This window comes from Saccopteryx leptura, chromosome 4, assembly GCF_036850995.1.
Source record: "Saccopteryx leptura isolate mSacLep1 chromosome 4, mSacLep1_pri_phased_curated, whole genome shotgun sequence".
NCBI lineage: Eukaryota > Metazoa > Chordata > Mammalia > Chiroptera > Emballonuridae > Saccopteryx > Saccopteryx leptura.
This window is the reverse complement of record NC_089506.1, coordinates 109,753,718-109,777,725: the sequence shown is the minus strand read 5'-3', so window position 1 is coordinate 109,777,725 and position 24,008 is coordinate 109,753,718. Positions and strand designations below refer to the sequence as shown.

At 44.7% G+C, this 24,008-nt stretch overlaps 1 protein-coding gene across 1 annotated transcript; it reads left to right on the top strand.

The window, feature by feature from the left end:
* The first annotated feature begins 10,931 nt into the window (after window positions 1-10,931).
* Window positions 10,932-24,007, top strand: NUDT15 (nudix hydrolase 15). The gene is made up of 3 exons (XM_066380985.1): window positions 10,932-11,121; window positions 15,501-15,697; window positions 23,007-24,007. The coding sequence occupies exons 1-3, from the start codon at window positions 10,958-10,960 to the stop codon at window positions 23,165-23,167; spliced, it is 522 nt and encodes a 173-aa protein (XP_066237082.1). The 5' UTR covers window positions 10,932-10,957; the 3' UTR covers window positions 23,168-24,007.
* The last annotated feature ends 1 nt before the right edge of the window (window position 24,008 follows it).

Here is a 24,008-nt window from a genome sequence, read left to right as displayed (position 1 = left end):
GACAAGGAGATGGAAAGGATAGTAGAGAAAGGGTGATTATGGATCAGCCAAGGCTACAGAAGAAATGAGTATTCATTCAAGAGAAAACTGAGATTACCTGCTCTCTAGACTGAAAACCGCATGAAGATGTTGTAAAGTGACCAGCAAGTTCCACAGACACCAAGTCCAGATGAATTTTTGAGGAGTTTATTGGCTGGTCAATATAAGGGGCTAGGACAAACCCAAATCCTGACCACCCCCATACAGTTCTGAGGCCTGCTTTTAAAGACAAAATCACATACTGGTTGGGGTAGGTAAGGAGGGGCTCGTGATCCCCTCGTCTAGAGTATAGTCACTCTCATGACTTTGGGGTGAGAACAGAGTATAGGAATTCTTGATTAAGGTACATAAACATTGTTTTCTAAAGGCTTTTAAGAAGAGAAGAGGGCCCTGGCCAGCTGGCTCAGCGGTAGAGCGTCGGCCGGGCGTGCAGGAGTCCCAGGTTTGATTCCTGGCCAGGGCACACAGGAGAGGAGCCCATCTGCTTCTCCACCCCTCCCCCTCTCCTTCCTCTCTGTCTCTCTCTTCCCCTCCCGCAGCCGAGGCTCCATTGGAGCAAAGATGGCCCGGGCGCTGAAAATGGCTCTGTGGCCTCTGCCTCAGGTGCTAGAATGGCTCTGGATGCAAAAGAGCGAAGCCCCAGAGGGGCAGAACATCGCCCCCTGGTGGGCATGCCGGCTGGATCCCTGTCGGGCTCATGTGGGAGTCTGTCTGACTGCCTCCCCGTTTCCAGCTTTGGAAAAATGAAAAAAAAATGAAAAGAAGAGAAGAGGAAGAGGTTTTCAGATAAATTCTATCTTCTTTGCTTTGTGTGGCGCGTGGCCCCAGGCACCCCTTTCAGAGAATTATAGGAATTAGCTAAACTAGGACTAGATGACCCAGTTGCCCTTGCAAGCCCTTTTTCCTCCTGCATTCTTCTCTTTCCTTTCTCCACAGAAAGGAGGGGGTGACTTTTCCTCTTTAAAATGGAGTTGCTAATGCAAAGTTTTACAGTTTCTTGGCACCTTATCACAAAGACTAGATGCCTTGTTCAGCAATGCATCCCTAGAATCCAGCACTACGATATCCCTAGAAGGCAGCAGGTCCTTGAAATACATTTGTTAAAGGTGGGAATGAATAACCTGTTGCTAGTTATACTACGGAAGGAAAAGAGGAGAGAGAAACAGTAACTGAACTTTTAAAAAATATTTTTTATTGTGTTGACATGGTTACAAGTGTCCCACTCAACATGACACCCTTACATGCCCCCCTGCATCGTGCCTCCCACGCCCCATGCAGTCTCTTTCCATTTCCATCCACCCCCTTTCCCCCTCCCTCAACCTTCATTCTCCCTTCCCCCTTACCCTCTGGGATTTGCTGTCCTGTTATCTGTATCTATATGTTATATACATATAATTTGGCTAATCCTTTCACCTTCTTTGATCCTGTCAGTAATATGTACTTCAAACCTCCATCAGTGGAAATAAGATAGATACAGAGCACAAAGAAAATTGGAAGTCTATGCCCTCAAGTGCAGCTTTGCAAAGTGCCTTTGCCCAATGACTTCTAAAGTCATTGTCTTAGAAATGAAGTATGCCCCAGAATGCCTTCTCCTGAGGTGAATTCTCAAGTATTACAGTAAAGGCTGAGCAGTAGCTGAAATAAAGGGAGAGGGCTTGGGAAGACAGAGAGAGATGATAGAGATAGGGATATAGATATAGAGACAGGGATAGAAAGAGAAATATAGAGATGAGAGAGATTATTATTTCTGTTAAAGAATGTACAACTAGTATTTCTTAGGATTCATTTCTTTAACCCTGCCAGTAAGTCTCCTTTCAGGGCTCGCAGCAAATGACTAATCGTAAAGGAATGTCTGATGTCACAAGCCGAAAAGTCCTGGCAAACTTCCATAAAAGACCCTCCTTGGTCCAGCAGCCAATGGGCTAATGCCCCACGACCCTTCTCACTCCACCTCCCCAATACCCTTAAAACCCAAGTCCCAGGCTGTGCCTGGCGTGACCCTCCCATGCATGTCAGCCTGGCAGGGTTCCTTTCTTCCTTTCAATAAAGCCTGTTACTCTGGTCTTTTCGGACTCCCATGGATTCCAACATTTGGTGCTGAAACCTGGGACAGGGTACTAACTGCCTGGACGATCCCTCTTTGCCGTCCAAACTTACAAGCAGGGAAGCAATGGGCAGTGGCAGCTTGTCCCAGGCTTACTCCCTGATTCTGTTTGGACACGTAATTGTAGGTTGATTGGCCGGCAGTCTAACCCTGTCCTGATCCCTTGCTGGAGCAGAGAAAGGTAAGGAGTTTCTCCCTTCCCTCTCCCGGTTGGCTTTAATTCGACCCATAAATCCCTAATCCATTGTCAGATGGCTTTCTCCGGTCCGCCTCACATTTTGAGGGGTTTGTCATTTTTCTGTCCCAGGGACAGCACATTCCAAAAGTCTAAGCACTTAGCCAAATCCCTCCACATCCTCTTTGAGCTCCTTCTTGGGCAGTGACGACCCCTAAGTAGGACAATTCCACATTCCCAGGAGAGCTTTCTCCTTTGAGATTGTAATTGGAGGTGGGGACGCCCTCTCTAGATCACTAATCTCCACAATGGGCTCTTCAGAGTCAAAGCTGTCTGACCAAACCCTGTTGGGCTGTCTTCTAAAAAAATCTTACTAAATTAGGTCTCTCTGACTTCAATCCAAAGAAACTCATTTTCCTTTGCAACACAGCCTGGCTTCAATATAGGCTCAACAATGACTCCCATTAGCCTGAAAACAGGACATTCGATTACAATATTCGGAGAGACCTTGACAACTTTTGCCACTGGACTGGAAAAGCTTCTGAAATTCCTTATGTGCAGGCTTCCTTCTTCCTTCACTCCTGTCCTTAATTTCTGTACCACTTGTTCTACACACAGGACATTTTTTGGCCAAAGAAACTTCACCTAAAACCTCCGCTCCCAATCTCTCCTTCTCCGTGGACTCCCAACTCTCTTCCCCTCCTGATTGACCCCCGGGGGCACCCCTCTCTCGGGACCCCTCTCTGGTCCCTCTGCAAATCTCTTTCACTTGAGTCTCTTCCCTCCAGAAAGCCCCCTCCCCTCTCTTCGCTGAATCCTGTTTCTCATTCATTTGCAAATACCAGTCTCTCTTTCTCCTTCCCTGCTGGCCAGGGGCCCCTCCCTTCTCCACTGTGTTCTTAAACCCCTCCTCCCTCCTTACAGATGGGCGGCTCTGTCTCCTTTTCTCCTTTGACCCATCCTCCCACCCCACCGGCTTCGACTGTCTCTTTTTCTTCTTCGACCCTTCCCCCTCCTCAGAGACTGACTGTGCCTTCCACTACCCCTTGTCCTCTCCCCTCTCCTCAGAGCTCTAGATCTTTTGGACTCCTCTGACCATGTGGTGCCACCACCAGTACTTTAATCTCTTTCTCCTCCTTCTGCAGATTCTGACCCTTCTTCTTTCCATCCAGCTGCTCATACGGTCCATCCATCTGCTTTCTCTTTTCCTTCTCTCTATGCTGGCAACTCCCTGCCATCTTGAAAAGCTTAAAAAAGCAGAATTGTCTATTGAGCTGTGTGAGTGAGTAACCTGTTTTGTCTCTTTGTCAGAAAATATCTCTAGTATAATTTTAATTGAAACAAGTAAAGCATGCTCATTTAAATTCCTTAATTCATAATCTGTATGTGAAGTCTTTGTTTAATGTGCAACTGTGTCTGTTTCTAAGGCCTTAAACCAATAATTACCCACCTCTTAAACCAGACTTACACACCCCCATGGACTCTCCCTACAATATCCCCATCCTTCCTGTTTGAAAACCTTCAGGGCTTATCACCTCATACAAGCCTTACACCTAATCAATGAGGCAGTAGTCCAGTAGTCCCTAATCTCTACAAGTTACTGTCACACCTTCCCTCAAACACCACTTACTTCACGGTCCTAGACCTCAAGGATGCCTTCTTTACCATTCCTCTATACCCTGACTTTTACTTTCTGTTTGCCTTTACTGGACACTAATGCAGCCCAGCAACTTACATGGACTGTCTTACCCCAGGGGTTCAAAAACAGCCCACACCTGTTTGGGCAGGCACTAGCTCAGGATTTAGCAGCATGCAATCTCAAAACTAGTACTCTCTTACAATATGTAGATAACTTACTCCTCTGCAGCCCCTCCCTGCCTGCCTCAAGAAGACACACTGCCACCCTTCTTAACTTTTTCACCATGAAGGGATATCGCATCTTCTCTGCTAAGGCTCAACTTCACTCTTAGTCCGTAGTCTATCTGGGCATCATCTTAACCCCTACCACCTGAGGTCTCACCCTGAATCGAACTCAGACCCTCTGCAGTCTCCAACCACCCACCACCGCAGATCAAATCTTTTCTTTCCTCAGTCTAATAGGCTTCTTTAAACACTGGATTTCCAATTTTGCTCTCTTAGTCAAGCTCCTCAGTGAGATCTTCTGAGCATGGCTTTTAAGGTCTCCAATGGCCAAGTGAGTAACAGAAAGGGCAAATAAGGCCCAAAAGAGGTCAGGAAATACCAGCTTTTGGCATATGCTCTTAAAGGCTCCAGTGCCCTAAAGGGCTTCATAGGATTCCATCAGGGCCCTGCTCCAGAGTGGAAAGGAAGGTCATTGAACTGAAGCCTGCCAGGCTTCCCAGCCCCACTGGTTGACACATCTGTGCTGTGGAAAGAGGGACACGAGAAGGTAAGCTGCCCCCTTGCTCCATGGAGGGAGGGTTCAGTCTCTTCTAGCCCTGCTCCAGCTACCTGTGACCTGACCTTGCCCAGCATGCTGGGAATTGCCACTGAAGGCCCAAGGACATTGTTCATGAGCCTAAGGTATTTCTTCCAAGTAGCAGATAAACTGACCTCATTTCTTGTAAACACAAAGGCCATCTACTATGCCTTGCCTGAATATTTGAGTTTTATTTATCCCTCAAAGATCTCTACTGTGGGTATTGACAGTCTGAATTTATTGCTTTATTTAATGTATAGTGTCTCCTTTATTCCTCTTGTCTCAATGCCCCATGCCTATTGTAGGCTGGGACCTGCTGCTGATTCCAGCTAGAAGCAGTGGTCACTAGGACTTAAACTCTAACTGCAGGCTATAGAAATGTAACCACTTTTTCCCTAAGTACTTGCAGGATTTACAGGTTACTCAGCAAACTGTTCAAAGACTGTCCAAGAGGCTCTTCCAAAAGTACATCACCCAAGGACTGACTTTTATGTGGACAGGTCCACACACCATGTTTCTGACAACTCCCACTGCTGCTGAAGTAGAAAAACGGCATGCCTTACTCCAACCACAAACTGGAAGCTGGTTGGCCTATGTATGGTGAATATATGAAAAACTAAGGACTCTTTTAAGCAGACTTTGGGAAAAGGGAAACTAGGGTAAAAAGAAAGTCAACTTAATTGTCACTAAAAGTTAAAGATTTTTAAATCAAGAGTTCTGACTAGAAAGGAATTGTATGGTTTTGATAATAGAAGGTATAAGGTACAGAAATACTTTTGAAAGAAAAAGGAAAAGCAAGTTGTTATGAAGGCCAGTTATTTCTGGATAAGAAAGTTTATGAAAGTTGAAGGTTTATGTAAGTTGTAGAAGGTTTGTGCAGGTTGTAGGAGGTTTGTACCAAGAAAACAGAATTTGAACAGTCAGAAAACTGGTTTTCAAAGAATATTTAATCAGTTACCCTAGCTAACAATCCTCTACTCTCCCCACTTACTGAGGTGACTCTTTCCTCCACCCTGACCATCTGGAGCTCAGAAACAGAGAAACGAAACCGACCCCTTGGCCATCAATTCTCTATTCACCTCTCAGCCTGCCTCACCCAATCAGGGGCTTTCTACTTGTGTGGGACAAACACCTATATGGGTCTCCCTACTAATTAAACAAAAACCTGTACCCTAATCTACCTCACCCCAAATATTAACCTAATTTCACCCCATGAGCCTCTTCCAGTTCCTAGTACACTACCCGTCAATCTAAGGACCAAACGAGCTATACAGGTAATTCCTCTCCTTGTTGCTATAAAAATTTCTATAAAAGTAGGTCTAGGGGTAGAGGGACTGGCCACTTCCCTTATTCCTGCTCTCTCTCTGAAGCCTAGTGAATTCGTAAACATGGAATCAGTGGTTTCACACAAACTAGGTGTCTTGACTATTGCCTTTCATTGGTCTACTCACTCTATTTATTTTTCTAACTTTTGGACCCTGCCTCTTATGTTTGTTCACTAATTTCTTACAGGATTGCATGCAGACCTTCACCAATCAAAAAGTTGGAAAAATCTACCTAACCCTACACACCAACCCTGAAACCTGCCCTCGCAAAACAGAAAAATCTGAAACCCTATAAATACACCCCTACCTGACAAGAAGCCATCAATGCATCTCTCTACCCCTCACTGAGAGTAATCCTTAGAGAGGCCACAACCCCTCACTGCCCCTATTCAGCAGGAAGAAGTTATAGAAGATAATGACCTCTGTCCCTTTTCCCTCTCTAGGAACCACTCTTTCTTTTTTTATATATATCAAATAGTTGGGAATCTTAGGTTTCATTTCTTTAACCCTGCCAGTAAGTCTCCTTTCAGGGCTCGCAGCAAATGACTAATCGTAAAGGAATGTCTGATGTCACAAGCCGAAAAGTCCTGGCAAACTTCCATAAAAGACCCTCCTTGGTCCAGCAGCCAATGGGCTAATGCCCCACAACCCTTCTCACTCCACCTCCCAATACCCTTAAAACTCAAGTCCCAGGCTGTGCCTGGCGTGACCCTCCCATGCGAGTCAGCCCGGCAGGGTTCCTTTCTTCCTTTCTATAAAGCCTGTTACTCTGGTCTTTTCGGACTCCCATAGATTCCAACAGTATTCACCTGAATTCAAAGGTGAAAATTCAGGCCCCAATAATTTTATTCTATGTTTTAAATGAAGAAGCAGCAGATAGATATTTATTAATTTTCTAGTGAAGTGTTAGGAAGGGACTGAAGGGAAATACAGTGTAAATGTTAGTAGTTATCTTTGGCTGGTAGACTTGTTTCCCCTTTGTTCATTTCTTTATATCTTTATTTTCCATATTAAATATAAGTAATTTTTATTTTTTAGTTATAGAAAAATATTAAACCTCTTCTCAATTCCTCACAAGCCCAGAACATTTATTTCTCAGGCAAAATTGGTGGCAAACTAAAGACTCAAAAGAAATGATCTCTAGTATGGTAATTTCAGCAGTGGTACAGTAATTGTGAAGAATCAACACACAATAAGTTTAATTAAATGAAAGTTGCTGGGAAAGCCAACAAAATGCAAAATACCAGCTGCATGACTTAATGTTGACATATTGCAAAATACCACACACAGTGATATGAGGAAAAATTCAAGGCTGCAAGAAAGCTTGCTACCTATAATGGAAGAAAGGCACACATTTTAAGAAATCAGTATAGCCCTGGCCGGTTGCTCAGTGGTAGAGCGTCGGCCTGGCGTGCAGAAGTCCCGGGTTCAATTCCCGGCCAGGGCACACAGGAGAAGCGCCCATCTGCTTCTCCACCCCTTCCCCTCTCCTTCCTCTCTGTCTCTCTCTTCCCCTCCCACAGCGAGGCTCCATTGGAGCAAAGATGGCCCGGGTGCTGGGGATGGCTCCTTGGCCTCTGCCCCAGGCGTTAGAGTGGCTCTGGTCGCGACAGAGTGACACCCCGGAGGGGCAGAGCATCGCCCCCTGGTGGGCAGAGCGTCGCCCCCTGGTGGGAGTGCCGGGTGGATCCTGGTCAGGCGCATGCAGGAGTCTGTCTATCCCCGTTTCCAGCTTCAGAAAAATACAAAAATACAAAAAAAAAAAAAAAAAGAGAGAAATCAGTATAACAAGCCACTGAAGTGAAAAGAACTATTATTGTCAAATAATCAAGTAATACTATACAGTTTGAAACTAGATGATAAACTTTAAGAATAAATAGAATTGTTCTTTACTTGAAGTATCTACAGGGATATATCCTTTATTTATTTCAATACATCTAATAACAAAAAAATGTATACTGGTCTTGCTTTAGTTAGATTATGCTGCACCAACAAGTAGCCCACAAAATCTACAATGGCTTATGACATTTGTTTATTTCACATTCATGTTACATGTCAGGGGCTGCCTGTTAGCTGTGCCTTTGCGCCATTTTTTTTCTCATTCTTAGACCTGGTCTGTAGGAATAATCTCTGTCTGGATATGACATTTACATGGCAGAGAAAAATATTACATTAGTGAGAAACAGTAATGACTCTTAAAGTTTCTGCTAAAGAACTGGCATATTGTTGTCTCTATTTTAAAATATTTTTTGGTAAAGAAAGTGGCATGGCTACTAAGCCTTATGATAAAGCAAAAACTTATATATTCCTAAGCCTTAGAACCTAAGGGATGTACTACCAGTCACACGGCAGTAGGCAGAAACGCACAATCATTTCATAGGAAAGGGATCAGTGAGTATTTGGGAATAATGTATTCACTTGTTATAAAATACTGCACCCCAGATTCTGAAAGGCACTGTACCTCACTTCGAGTTCATGTAGAGACACCCAGTCCAGATAAGTTTTGAAGAGCTTTATTAAAGGAGATTTATTAAATATGCCGGCCACATATGGCTGACACAGGGCAACAGACCCAAATTGTGTGCGATCCCCAAAAATAGTTCAGGGGCTGTTTATATACCCTTGATAACACAAGGGTGGGGGGAGAGCATGACATCATGGCACAAACTGACAACATTTGTTTAGGGGATACACAGAAACATTAAGACTTTCAATGTAACACAATCAAAGATGTTTACAAATTTTTCAGGGTTGCTCTTCCCTCATTAGCCTAGAGGTATTTTACTCTCAAGATTCCAGGAAGGGGTAGGAACTACAATCAATGCAAGATGGTATATAAATTCTGCCTCCTATTGAAAGAGAAGAAGTTTCTCAGTTAACCTTTATTTTGGATTTAAAACTAAATGATCCATTGTTCTTGCAAGCCAGAAACTTCTACATTCTTCTCCCTCCCCTCCCTGAAGGAGGGACAGGACAGGAAAGCCTGACCTTTCCTCCCAGAATATCAATATCAATATCAATTTTCAGCTTTTTGGTACCTTACAACACACTTACTGAGCCACTGAGGTAGTGGTAAGCATTGGGAGAGTTCGGTGACTATGAAAAACACTGGAGGAGGATGTCTCATTAGATGAAGAAGGGCAATGTTAAAGGCAGAGAAGTGTCATTTTGTCCTGTCCCAGCCTCGTCACACTTCTCATTTGAGGCTCTGAGAGGAGGTTGCCTTGAAGAGTCCCCTGAACCAAAACACACTTGGTAACATGGTATGGGGGATTTACGGCCAACCTTGGTTCCTATGTGTGGACTTCAGATTTCTTGCCTGTCTGGTCCCTGGGTACCACATGAATTTCAGGAAGCTGTCATCCTAAAGTGTTACAATCAGCACAAGCCACACACACCAATCTCACTCAGCCGGAGCTCTTAAGTATAATATGAGGAGGAAAAAGCCCCACAGAAGGTTCTTGAGTTTCATACAGCTTCAAATATCAAACACAGGGACAGGCTGGAAAGAAAGAGAAAAAGAAACTGGGTGAGTTCAAATCAAAAGTTTAGGCGTGAGACATGAACTAGGTACATCCAGTTGACACGGTGACAAAGGCAGGGTGGGGCAAAGGAACAAATCCAGGTAATAATAGCTCTTTTCCAAATCAGGCTCCTGAGAAAGAGATGCAGGTGAAGGAAAGAAAAATTGTACAGCATCTATGTTAACTGTATCGTTCCATCTTATAACTTACGTGTATTAGAATTTTTATTTTTATTTTTTTTAGTGTGAAAGGAAAAGTGGGACAGACAGGAAGGGAGAAAGATGAGAAGCATTAACTAATAGCTGCTGCACCTTAGTTGTTCATTGATTGCTTTCTCAAATGTGCCTTGGGGGGGGGGGGCAGGCTCCAGCCCAGCCAAGTGAGCCCTGGCTCAAGCCAGTGACCTTGGGCTTCAAGCCAGAGACCTCTGGGCTCAAGCCAGCAATCATGGGGTCATGTCTATCATTCTACACTCAAGCCAGTGACCTCTGGTTTCAAGCCTGGGCCCTCAGCGTCCCAGACTGATGCTCTACTCACTTGGTCAGGATAGTCTTTCTTTTTTTAAGTGAGAAGAAGAGAGACAGAGACAGAATCTCCCATGCACCAGACCAGGATCCAAATTGGCAAACCCCCTAAGGGGGAATCCTCTGGGGTCATTGCTCTGTTGTTTGGCAGCTGAGTCATTCCAGCACCAGAGGCAAGGCCGGGGAGCCATCCTCAGCGCAAGGGGGCCAACTTGCTCCAACTGAGCCAAGGCTGCAGGAGGGGGGGGTAGGGGAGAAGCAGATGGTCTTTTCCTAGGTGCTTCCTGGGATTGAAGCTGGGACATCCACATGCCTGGCTGACGCTCTACCACTAAACCAACCAGCCAGGACCTGGTCAGGCTGGTCTTTAATTTCTTACTGAGAGTTTGTATTGATCTCCAAAGTTTTGCATTAATAAAAACAAAGCCTGGGCCTGGCTAGTGGTGGCGCAGAGGGTAGCATCGACCTGGAACACTGAGGTCGCCAGTTCGAAACCCTGCACTTGTCTGGTCAAGGCTCATATGGGAGTTGATGCTTCCTGCTCCTCCCCTCTTTCTCTTTCTCTCTCTCCTCTCTAAAATGAATAAAAAAATTAAAACAACAACAGAAAACAACAACAAAAAACAAAGCCCCTGACACGCGGTCCTTTGGAGAACAATTATCACGCTCGGCAAGCCGAAATCCCTTGGAGAGACAGACTCTCTGCCCAAAGGTAAGCTGCACATGCCCAGGGCGCCCCGCCTGCTCGGGACAGGATTGGTGGCGGCCCTGGGGGCGGGGCGAACGTCACTCACCGCGGCGGCTGCCGGACCGATCATCCGGCGCGATGACGGCCAGCGCACAGGCCCAGGCGCAGGCGCGGCGGCCTGGAGTCGGGGTGGGAGTAGTGGTGACCACCTGCAGGCATCCTCGGTGTGTCCTCTTGGGGAAGAGGAAAGGGTCGTTTGGAGCCGGCAGTTTCCAACTTCCTGGGGGTCATTTGGAGTTCGGGTAAGCAACCCGGGGAAAGCAGAACGTGCGCGGAAGGACGAGGCCGTGAACTACGTGCGTGCGAGCGTCGGCCCTGCGTCGTTTCTCGCGCTTCCCCCGCTGCTTTCCCTGCGCCCCGAAGGCTGTGGCCGGCAGGGGGCGCTGAGCTGGGTCAGAGTGGAAGAAGGAGTACGCGCCCGGTGGGTTCAGCTCTGCTTGCTGTGCCGCGGCTGGCCAGGAGTTGGTTTGTGAGTGAATTTCTTAGTGCTTACTCAAAAATGACGCAAAGCGAGTGTTTATAAACGGTCCAGTGTCGTCACTTAAGGCATTTTGCACGGTTTCCCGGTGAGTTAAATGGACGCAGGTATATTTACTAGGCCCTGCCTGCGTAGGTCCCGTTGAGAGTTAGTGAAACTCTCTGAGCCTCAGTTTTCCCATCTTTAAAATGGGGAGGGAGGACGCAGTGCTCTTCGAAGCCCCTCTCTGCAAAGTCCCCCTCTGATTTGATGATGTATCAGATTGACAAAGAAAGTTGGACAGTAAAAGGCAGTTCTGCATAGGCTGAAGAAGGCCTGGGATTGTGCCGAAAGGTGCATTCTGGAGTGAAAATGACGTTCAAGTTAATAACAGATAAATAGCATCTAATGCAGACCCAACACTTGCTTTTCCATTAGTATAAAAAATTTCAAACATACATAAAAGTAGAGAAAATAGTGTATCCTTATGTACCCATCACTCAGCTTGTTCCTGTCTCATCTTTATTGCTCCCCCCAATAGACATACACAAGCCTTGTTTTCTAGACCATTTCAAAGGAAATTTCAGACATCCTATTATACCACTCCTAACTAGTTAATTATGTGTCTGTAATACACTTTAAAAAATATAACCACAGCCCTGGCCGGTTGGCTCAGTGGTAGAGCGTCGGCCTGGCGTGCAGGAGTCCCGGGTTCGATTCCCAGCCAGGGCACACAGGAGAAGCGCCCATCTGCTTCTCCACCCCTCCCCCTTTCCTTCCTCTCTGCCTCTCTCTTCCCCTCCCTCAGCCAAGGCTCCATTGGAGCAAAGTTGCCCGGGCACTGAGGATGGCTCTATGGCCTCTGCCTCAGGCGCTAGAATGGCTCTGCATGCAACAGAACAACACCCCAGATGGGCAGAGCATCGCTCCCTGGGGGGCATGCCAGGTGGATCCCGGTCGGGCGCATGCGGGAGTCTGTCTGACTGTCTCCCCGTTTCCAACTTCAGAAAAATACAAAAAAATAGAATAAAAAATAACCACAATACTGTTTGTACACCTAACAAAATAATTCTTTAAGATCATACCTAGTCTGTGCTGTTTTCTCCAACTGTATTGAAAATGGCTTTTTACTATTTTGTATCAATCAAAATCAAAGGAAAGGCATATACTATATGTGTTTAATAAATTTTTGCAATCTCTAACCTTATCCCCCTCCCCTTTTCCCCCATGATATGTTGAAAAATATGGGTCCACTTATTTCTTCTAAAGCAAAAGTTAGAAGTAGGGGCTTGAGGCCCTGGCCAGTCGGATCAGTGGATAGAGCTGTTAGGCCAGCATGTGGACATCCTGGGTTCCATCCCGGGTCCGGGCACACATGAGAAGCGACCATCTGCTTCTCTCCCCTTCCCTCTTCCCCTCTCGTTCTCTTCCTCTGTCTGCAGCCAGTGGCTCAGTTGGTATAAGTATCAGCCCCAGATGCTGAGATAGCTCCGTTGATTTGAGGGCCCTACACGGAGGTTGCAGAGTGAATCCTGGTTGTGGTGGATACTGGAGCCTGTCTTACTAGCTCCCCTCTTCTAAAAAAAAAAAAGCCCTGGGTGGTTGGCTCAGCGGTAGAGCGTCGGCCTAGCGTGTGGAGGACCCGGGTTCGATTCCGGGCCAGGGCACACAGGAGAAGCGCCCATTTGCTTCTCCACCCCTCCGCCGCGCTTTCCTCTCGGTCTCTCTCTTCCCCTCCCGCAGCCAAGGCTCCATTGGAGCAAAGATGGCCCGGGCGCTGGGGATGGCTCTGTGGCCTCTGCCTCAGGCGCTAGAGTGGCTCTGGTCACAACATGGCGACGCCCCGGAGGGGCAGAGCATCGCCCCCTGGTGGGCATGCCGAGTGGATCCCGGTCCGGCGCATGCGGGAGTCTGTCTGACTGTCTCTCCCTGTTTCCAGCTTCATGTCTCTCCCTGTTTCCAGCTTCAGAAAAAAATGGAAAAAAAAAGAAAAAGAAAAAGAAAAGAAGTAGATGCTTGATCGTAGTGCCTTTTAATCAGACTTGGTTCTTTATAAACTGGAATTTAGAAAGAAAATTTTCTGTTGAAGGGAGAGTGAGAGAGGAGCATCAACTTGTTCCACTTAATTTCATTTAGTTGTGCACTCTTTGGTTGCTTCTTGTATGTGCCCTGTGAACTATGAGCCGGACCCATGCTCTATCCACTTAGCCACCTGGCTAGGGCCTAAAGTTCCTAAATTATGGAATTCTTACGCTCTTTTAGCACATGGAATTTTTTAAATGGTCCTTAAATTTTAAAAAGCATTAGTAAGTTTATAATTTTCAGGCAATTAAGATAAGCCATCAGTTAATAAATAATAAAATTTCTATATTAAGAAGCAAATTGCCCAGCCAGGCACACCTTATTACTTTGTCAGTTGTCAGTGGGCATTCGCCAAACTTAAACCACTAGTTAGAATGTGTAATTATTAGATCAGTGGCTAGAGATAGCAATCTTAACAGTAACAAAAGATAATGTTGGAGTCTTGTCTAAATTATTGACTGATAAGAGCCAACACTGAACTTTAATGAGCTTTTTACCAATTGCTAGATATTATGCTCAACTCTTCACATGCGTGCTTTTACTTATCTTTATGTAACTGTATATTGAGTAGGCTAGATTTGATGGAAAACAGAGGAAATGGCTTTATCTTTTTCCGTTGTCTTCAAATATAATTTGTCTTTCCATTTTCTGCTGCTCCATGGTATTTCCTGTAAATTCAATTGTTTTCCTGTCTCTTAATTATAAAAATAATCCACATTTTGGTGATTATGATCTCCTGTGGTGGGGAAGGGAGGTGTGGGCATTGTTTTGTTCTTTCTCCACTTTCTCCTCTTCTAATTGTGTCTGGTATCCTCCCTCTGATTTACTGGAGAAAGAGAAGAGGGGCTGGTGGGAGACCGGTGCTGCTGTGATCCATCCATTGGTGCCTCTGGCTGTGTTATTCCCCGTGCTCTCTCTCTCAGGATGTTTGTTGGTCGTATGGAAGTCTTTTAAGGTTTCTACACTGCATAGTTCTCTGACATTGGTGACGGACTTATTGTGTCATTGGCTCCCTCCACTAGCTCTTGCTTTTAGCTCACCACCCTACATTTTCTTTCTGTCGCAGCATCTGCTTGGCCCAGGGGAAATACACGGTGGTAATAATGCTTTCACTGCTGCCTTTTTCCCTTGTTCAACCTTGTGAGCTACTCAAGCCAGGCTCCTCCCTTCCAAATTTCCAGCGTGGGAGTAAGCCTCTGTGTTCCCATGTATCCCTGCACACCCAGAGACGTACTTTCGGACTTTCTCAAGAGTTCTTACCTTCCTGCCACTTTACTCTGATGCAATGGGGCAGGCCTCTGAGTTTCTGCAACTCACCATGCACGTCTTCAGCAGGGGAGTGACACAGCCAGTGTCTCCTTGGGAGTCACCCCTGGTCTCTAGGACTAATTCTCCTGCAGTGCCCCTCACTTGGCTCAGGGACAGAGTTGGCCTCTTATCAGGAGGAAGGGAAACATTCCTATAAGGCTGAAAACTGACAACTTTCTTTCCTCCAAAAGATCTCCCGTCTTTCTATGTAGACTGCGTAGGGTGAGTCGTCTAGCCTTTTTAGCACAGACTTCAGAGTTCACATGGCATCTATTTGCTCCTTGGCTGCCCTATTTGGAATTCAGAGGTGTGTATTGGCTATTGTTCTCCATTTTGAGGCTTAAACTGAGACTGCAGGAAAAGACACGGCCCACTTCCTGATGTAATCACAACCACCCCATTAAAAGCATTCCTCTCTTTTGACTTATTCAGGGTAGATAGTATGGGACTTTGGCTTAGGTCTAGTTGGCTTTAAAGCCTGTGCTCCTCACTAATACACTAAACTGCCTCCTGGTTGCATTTTGCTTCCAGGCATCTGAACTAGTGCTGAATTGGCTAAATGTTCACTTTTTTTGTTTGATATAAAGTTCTTTTGTCTTCAGATAATTAGATGCAGGATATGCAGAATGTCAAAGGCAGGATTTGATTTATTGTTTTAAAGTATGAACCAATTACAGTGCTTTTTTGCTTTACACTACAAATTTCTAACCAAGAATTTCTGACAAAAAAATAAATAAATAGAATTGACTACAGTAGTGTGTTTCTCTTTTCCAGTGAAAGCTGGGAAGAATGTGCGCAACGGGAAACCTGGGAAGAAGCAGCTCTTCATCTGAAGAATGTTCGCTTTGCTTCGGTGGTGAATTCTTTTGTTGAGAAAGAGAATTACCATTATGTCACTGTATTAATGAAAGGAGAGGTGGACACGACTCATGATTCAGAGCCTAAGAATGTAGAGCCTGAAAAAAATGAAAGTAAGAATTATCTATAATAATGCGGTTTTTTCTTTTCTTTCTTTCTTTTTTTTTTTGAGGTGAATGTATCATCTGATACAGTACGTATTACATTCTGTGGCCATGAGGAGAATTAAATTCTCTTGGTATAGAAATGTAAATATCCTTAAATCCCACAGTCATGAGGACAGAGTGGGTCAGAGACCTGAGCCAGACCGCTTGGTTGGCGTTTTGATTCTTCTGCTTAGAGCTGTGTAACCTTGTGCAAGTTATTATTTCTGTGCCTCTTCTCCCCTGCGATACTGGTAACTATCTAGGATGGGTTGTTCCAGGGGGAAATGTGCCTCTTCTCCCCTGCGATACTGTAACTGTCTCAGATGGGTTGTTCCAGGGGGAAATGTGCCTCTTCTCCCCTGCGATACTGATAACTGTCTCAGATGGGTTGTTCCAGGGGGAAATGTGCCTCTTCTCCCCCGCGATACTGGTAACTGTCTCAGATGGGTTGTTCCAGGGGGAAATGTGCCTCTTCTCCCCTGCGATACTGTAACTGTCTCAGATGGGTTGTTCCAGGGGGAAATGTGCCTCTTCTCCCCTGCGATACTGGTAACTGTCTCAGATGGGTTGTTCCAGGGGGAAATGTGCCTGTTCTCCCCTGCGATACTGGTAACTGTCTCAGATGGGTTGTTCCAGGGGGAAATGTGCCTGTTCTCCCCTGCGATACTGGTAACTGTCTCAGATGGGTTGTTCCAGGGGAAATGTGCCTCTTCTCCCCTGCGATACTGGTAACTGTCTCAGATGGGTTGTTCCAGGGGGAAATGTGCCTCTTCTCCCCTGCGATACTGTAACTGTCTCAGATGGGTTGTTCCAGGGGGAAATGTGCCTCTTCTCCCCCGCAATACTGGTAACTATCTCAGATGGGTTGTTCCAGGGGGAAATGAGTTAAGACATTGCAGAACCTAGGGAACACAGTAAATATTCAGTAAATGTTACTTTTGTTGTTCGTGTTTAATTTTTTTTTTCTTTTTACAAACTATGATTTTTTTTGTGTGTGACAGAGGCAGAGAGACAGAGAGAGGGACAGATAGGGACAGACAGACAGAAAGGGTGAGAGAGATGAGAAGCATCAATTTTTCGTTGTGGCTCCTTAGTCTCCTTAGTTCATTGATTGTTTTCTCATTTTTGCCTTGACGGGGGGCAGGTGGCCTACAGCTGAGTGAGTGACCCCTTGCTCAAGCCAGCGACCTCAGGGTTTCGAACCTGGGTACCTCCATGTCCCAGCCCAACACTCTATCCACTGCCACTGCCTGATCAGGCTACCAACTATGATTTTAAGCAGAATGTTCAATGTGCCTTCCTTAGTTTTCTCACCTATGCAAGAGAGGTAATAACTTCCTTTTATAGAGGATGGTTAACCTGACAGAACAGTTGCTGATATTCATTATTTAGTCCATGTTAAGCTTTATTCTAAGGGCTTTGCACATATAATTTCTCTTCAAATTTTATAAAAGCCCATGACACAGGGAATTAAAGAGAAACATATCCAACTTACTGAATGTATTATTTACCGTACACAACTTTATTCAAGTGGTCTTGTGTACTGGACCTACCCTCTAAATATTTCATTTCTTTTCTCTTGTGGAAGACTCTGATCATTTAACAAATACTGAGAACCGTGCACTGCTCCAGGCAGGCACTAAAGAAGCCGTGGTGTTTAGAACGAAGTCCTTGTCCACCTGGACTTTCCAACTTAGTGGGGGGAAAGGTGACAAATTAGGCCATATTTTACAAATAGTAATGATAGGAATAAGAAGAAAGAGCTGGTAAGGAGAATGTCGCATGTATGCTCTGTCAGGGTGGCCAGGAAGGGCCTTTGAGGAGGAGATGTGTACGTGGAGGCCTGGAGGAAGTGGAGTTTATAGAATGGATTAATCATGTCAAATATGTTTCAGAGATTGATTTGATTGAATGAACAGAAGGGCATACCGTACCTGAAGGCCTGTTGAGTCATACAATTTTTTTTTTTATATAAAGTAACTATACTTGAAATTACTTAAGATAAACTAGCAGAGTCTGAACTCTGTTTTTGCTCACAACACTTTGGACACCAAATGTGTGGGTTCTTTCCTCATACAAACCAATTACCCAACTCTCCCAAAATCAGCTGGCTGTCCTATAATTCAGTTCAGTTATGACATTACCCCAGAGTTACCGTCAGATCCTAGAAGTTAAAGAGCTCAGTCCCAAAGACTGCCCGCACTTCAAACACTATGCAGAAGTCCTGGCCTCCTGTGATTTTGACCACATAACTGTATCGGCCCCCTTCTCAGGTTCAGTTATTTGCTAAAATGGCCCACAGAACTCAGCAAAATATTGTACTTACATCACCAGTTGATTATAAAGGCTATCACTCAGGAACAGCCAAATAAAGGGAAGAGATGCACAAGGTTCGGTATGGGGGAGGGGCACGGAGCTTTGGGCCCGCTCTGGGCCCGCTCTGGGTGGGTGTGCCACCGTCTCAGCATCTTGATGTGTTCACTAACTCAGAAGCTCTCCACACTGAACTGTGTGGGGTTTCTTTCTTACTTTTTGTATTTTTCCAAAGCTAGAAGCTGGAAGTAGGGAGGCAGTCAGACAGACTCCTGCATGCGCCCTACTGGGATCCACCCGGTATGCCCACCAGGGGCAATGCTCCGCTACAATTAGAGCCATTCCAGTGCCTGAGGTGGGGGCCATGGAGCCACCCCCAGTGCCCAGGCCAACCTTGCTCCAGTAGAGCCTTTGCTGCGGGAAGGGAAGAGAGAGACAGAGGAAGGAGAGGGGGAGGGGTGGAGAAGCAGATGGGCGCTTCTCCTGTGTGCCCTGGCCAGGAATCGAACCCGGGACTTCCACATGCCTGGCCGACGCTCTACCGCTGAGCCAATCAGCCAGGGCCGCGTGGGGTTTTTATGAAGGTTCTATCACATAAGAGCTTATATTGATTAAATCATTGTCTCTTGGTGATTAAGTCCATCTCAACCTCCCTTCCCTTCCATAAAGTGGGGTCAGGGAATGTGGTGAAAGTCCCAGCCCTGTAATCACGACCTGGTCTTCATGGTGACCAGCTCCCATCCTGAAGCTATCTAGGCCTCCAGTCATCTCGGCAGAAACTCATGAACTCAGGTGTGGTTGAAAGGAGTTTTTATGGATAACAAAGATGCTCCTCTCATCTCTATCACTCAGGAAATTACAAAGGGTTAGGAGCTCTGTGCCAGGAAAAAGGGATGAAGACCAAATATAGATTTCTTATATCACTGATCACACGAAGACACCCCCCGACAGTATCCAAAGGTCTTCAGCTGGCCTAGGGTAAATTAAAATTATTCATGCTTAAAGAAGTACAAGACGAGTGGGGGGAGGTAAGAAATGTGCCAGGTTCTTTGGGGGTATTCTCTACAGGCCCCTCCATCTCTCACATCCCTAATTATCACAGATAAAATGAGGAACTAGAGAGGGGAGAGCCCGGAACAATAGTGGAAAAAAAAAACAATAGTCTTTGGCATTCTGAAGCTGTGGGGAGAAGCAGTTGATTAATTGGCTTTTTAGTATTAAATTAAAATTTAAATGTGCATATTTTTATTTTAGTACTTTTGGTAGGACTGAACTTTTTCTTGGAAGCAAAATATAGTACATATAACTGAATTTTTAAAAATTAGTTTTGAGATGTAATTTATTCAGGTAACAAGCATAGATTATTGTTTTAAGATGGGTCCCTCAACTTGAGTGAGCATTTCCTTATTTTTATTTTTCTGTGGTCACAATATCCTGAAACTAGAAGAGACAGATATGATGAAGTAACTGTTTTTTTAAGCTTAGTGTCCTTCACAAGAAGCAGCTACAGAAGGCGTTTATTGGCAGGGAGGTGCTGAGGGGACAGCACCAGAGTCACTGAGAGCACAGCCTTTATCTAGCGGGTGTCGTTCCGCCTGCCAGTCCGCTCTCCCCTTCTGCAGCCCTTCTGCCTGTCTGGCCTCTGGAAGGGCTTGAGTTGGTGAGCCCTGGTTCAGATAATAACTTCTCATCTTGCTGCTCTGAGCTGCAGACCTGTATTTGTAGTTGCCTTCTAGCTATCTTCCCCTAATGCTCACAAAACGTCTCAAATTCAGCTCAACAACTCAACAGCAAATCATGCTTTTCTTCCTTTGTTGGACTTTGAATCCAAAAAGAACATATTTTGGCTCATTAATTTTTGACTCTTCAGGGCCTGACACAGACCTGGCTTATTGTCAGTGTTAGAATATGTTAAAGAAGGAACGAGAGAGGAAATATGCAAGTGAGGTTTTCTAATATATCGAGATTGGCCTACTTTTTAAAATAAGTTTAAAAAGATTACTGTTCTACTTTATGAATGCTATCTTAAAAGTTTTTTAGCCTGACCAGGTGGTGGCACAGTGCATAGAGCGATGGACTGGGATGCGGAAGACCCAGGTTTGAAACCCCAAGGTTGCTGGCTTGAGCGCGGCCTCATCCAGCATGACTGCAGGCTCACCAGTTTGAGCGTGGGGTCACTGGCTTGAGCCCAGAGGTTGCTGGCTTGAAGCCCAAGGTCTCTGGCCTGAGCAAGGGGTCACTCACTCTGCAGCCCCTCCTACCCCCCCACCCTGGTCAAGGCACATATGAGAAAGCAATCAGTGAACAACTAAGGAGACTAAGGAGCCGCAAGGAAGAATTGATACTTCTTATCTCTCTTCCTTCCTGTCTGTCCCCCTCTCTGACTCTGTCAAAAAAAAAAAGTTGTTATATTATTGTATGTATTGTTTTTTCCCCTAGACTAGTAGTTTTTATATGCTTTGTGATTCTTTTTATTTGTTTATATAACTTTTTGAGCTTGTCCACCTTTATTTTGTTGATTCTGGGACATGCTCATGATCTCAGATCAAGCAGTATGACTTTATAAGCCCTAAGTTTACTAGCACCAAATCAGAGTTGATCAGAAATACTTGCTCTTTTCTCCATCCCTTAGTAATAATATAGAAATTATTTTTACTTTTTCCCTGTTGAAAGCTCTTGTTGTAACCATCTTGCAGCCTGACCAAGGTGCAGTGGCTCGGTGAGTCTTTGCTTTCTGTATAATGTAGAGATGCAGTCTCTCCCATGCTTACAGGTCCTGGATCTGAATGTCCGTCCTGCTGCGGTTTATCAGAGACTGTATCTCGCTTCCAAATGTCTGATTATTGTTGGGAAGGTTTCCCTCTCTCTCTCTCTTTCTCTCTCTCAGTGTATGGTCACAGTTGCTGATCAGCCCTTCCTGAAATTATTCCAACTTCATGGACTCTGTCCTGTCTTCCCAGAGTCTAACTATATACCTGAATTTTATTGGCAGAGAAATAAGGTTATGGAAGAAACAGTACTTACACACTGGTATACTTATTTAGTCATACAGAAACTTATTTAGAACATGGAGTGTACATCCTTATCATAATATTTAAATATTTACCTGTCATGAGCATCTGTGCTTTCATGTTTTTTATATTTAAATCATCAAAGAAAATACCGTTTCCTGGAATATTTTTCTAGGATTTCATGTATTTTTAAACTAATAGGCACTGTTAAATCTTTCTTGCTTCAATAGATTTTTCAGAAATTTTAGTCCCCTATGTAGTATTTGTCTTCGTATCTAAGATATACCATGGGACAGAGTATTTTTTATTCTCTGTATAGCTTCCGTTACTTCTTTAAGAAATAGCTGTGGCCCTGGCCGGTTGGCTCAGTGGTAGAGCGTCGGCCTGGCGTGCGGAAGTCCCGGGTTGATTCCCGGCCAGGGCACACATGAGAGGCACCCATCTGCTTCTCCACCCCTCCCCCTCTCCTTCCTCTCTGTCTCTCTCTTCCCCTCCCGCAGCCGAGGCTCCATTGGAGCAAAAGATGGCCCGGGCACTGGGGATGGCTCCTTGGCCTCTGCCCCAGGTACTAGAGTGGCTCTGGTCGCAACAGAACGACGCCCTGGATGGGCAGAGCGTCGCCCCCTGGTGGGTGTGCCAGGTGGATCCCGGTCGGGTGCATGCGGGAGTCTATCTGACTGCCTCCCCGTTTCTAGCTTCAGAAAAATACAAAAAAAGAAGAAAAAAAAAAGAAATAGCTGTTAGAAATTTTGTAATCTACCTTATATTATAGGTGAGGAAACTGGTATATTTTAATGTCATGTGAACTTTAGTATATGAAATTCTGTGCATTTTGTTTAGCCAAATATTTATTTATTTTTAATTTTTATTTTATTTATTCATTTTAGAGAGGAGAGAGAGAGAGAGAGAGAGAGAGAGAGAGAGAGAGAGACAGGGGGGGAGGAGCTGAAAGCATCAACTCCCATATGTGCCTTGACCAGGCAAGCCCAGGGTTTTGAACCGGCGACCTCAGCATTTCCAGGTCGACGCTTTATCCACTGCGCCACCACAGGTCAGGCATTAGCCAAATATTTAAATGAAAATTGAATCATACTAAATCTAGGTTTTACCACATAGACTTTGTAAACTTGGATTCGTGTTCAAATAATGGCACATTTTAAACGACCACCATTCTCTTCTTAAGATCTTCATTCTAAATGCAAATCGTTTGCATGTTGCACTTTCTTTTATCAGTAACAATTTTTAAAAAAGACTTTATTCATGTTAGAGAGAAGAGAAAGAGAGAGTGAGAGGGGAAAAAAGGGGGTGGAGCAGGAAGCATCAGTTCCCATCTGTGCCTTGACCAGGCAAAGCCAGGGTTTTGAACTAGCGACCTCAGTGTTCCAGGTTGAGGCTTTATCTACTGTGCCACCACAGGTCAGGCTTTTTTTTTTTTTTTTTTTTTTTTTTTTTTAAGCGAGGAGTGTGTGTGGCACAGACAGGGACAGACTGGAAGGGAGAGAGATGAGATGAGAAGCATCAACTCAATAGTTGCAGCACTTTAGTTCATTGATTACTTTCTCATATGTGCCTTGGGGGGGGCAGCCGAATCAGTGACCCCTTGTTCAAGCCAGCGACCTTTAGGCTCAAGCCAGTGACCTTAGGCTCAAGCTAGTGACCTTGGGCTCAAAGCAGTGACTGTGGGGTTATCTCACACTCAAGCCAGTGACCCTATACTCAAGCTGGTAAGCACTGCACTCAAACCAATGAACCCGTGCTCAGGCTGGCGGCGTCAGGATTTTGAACCTGGATACTCAGCATCCCAGGCCAATGCTCTGTCCACTGTTGCCACCACCTGGTCAGGAAACAAATTGTTTTTATATTTAATTTTTAAGTATAAGTTAATTTGTCAAAATAAGTAACCTTTGTTTCCTTTCAGCTAAATAAATTGATTTGGTATATTTCTGTTTTAGGTTGGGAGTGGGTTCCTTGGGATGAATTTCCTCCACTGGACCAGCTTTTCTGGGCACTACGTTGTTTAAAGGAACAAGGCTATGATCCGTTTAAAGAAGATTTGGGTCATCTGGTAGGATACAAAGGAAATCATCTCTGGATGAACAAGAAGATTGCCTGATTTATTTTTTTTTAAGACAGAGTAAGATGGTCAGAGAATGAAAAGTATCTATTTCGGAACAACTCCATTTTATCTAAGAAGCTCCATATACCATTGCCAGTTTATTTTCAGTCTCTTACTATACTTACAACCCTGTTAGCCAGTACTTAGGAAAATTTTCTGGGATTGTTATGAATTATATTCCAGACTCAGGAAATACGAGAGATGGGTGATACTGTGATGAATCTGCTTTCCGTATTTCTCTGGTATTTACTGTCGTTTGTCATGACCAGCTTGTGTGGTAGAGTGCAGCAGAATTTGCCTTAGTGTTTCAGTTCAAATAGATATTCAAATGCTGACAATACTGTATGTCTGAGTAGAATCATTTTATGTTTCTTGATTTTCCTCTTCTGTTTTATGTAAGGCAAGACTTTTTGTAATATTGTGAGAGTCCTTGCAACTGAAGTGAACAGGACTGGTTATTAGGGTATATTTCCTAGGTTTCTGGTTGAGAACCTAAACCAAGGAAGTGAGAAAAACCTTCTAGGATCTGTGATCTATGAATACCAGGCCATACAATTTTGGGTTTCTCACTTAATCTCTGAGATCCAGCATCCTTATAGGTAAAACAAGGAGACTAGATGGGAAGAGCAGTGGTTCTCAAAGTGTCGTCTGGGAAGTCCTTGAGACCTTTGGAGAATACTTAAGATCAAAGCTGGTTTTTTTAATACTAAAACAAGATTTTCCTTTTTTACTCTCAATTGTCAGTGTAGAGTTGATGTGATGCTATGTGATGTGTGATATTTTAACAGACTGAATGCAAAATCCAAAGTGAGAACATTAAAGACATTTGTAAATGTGT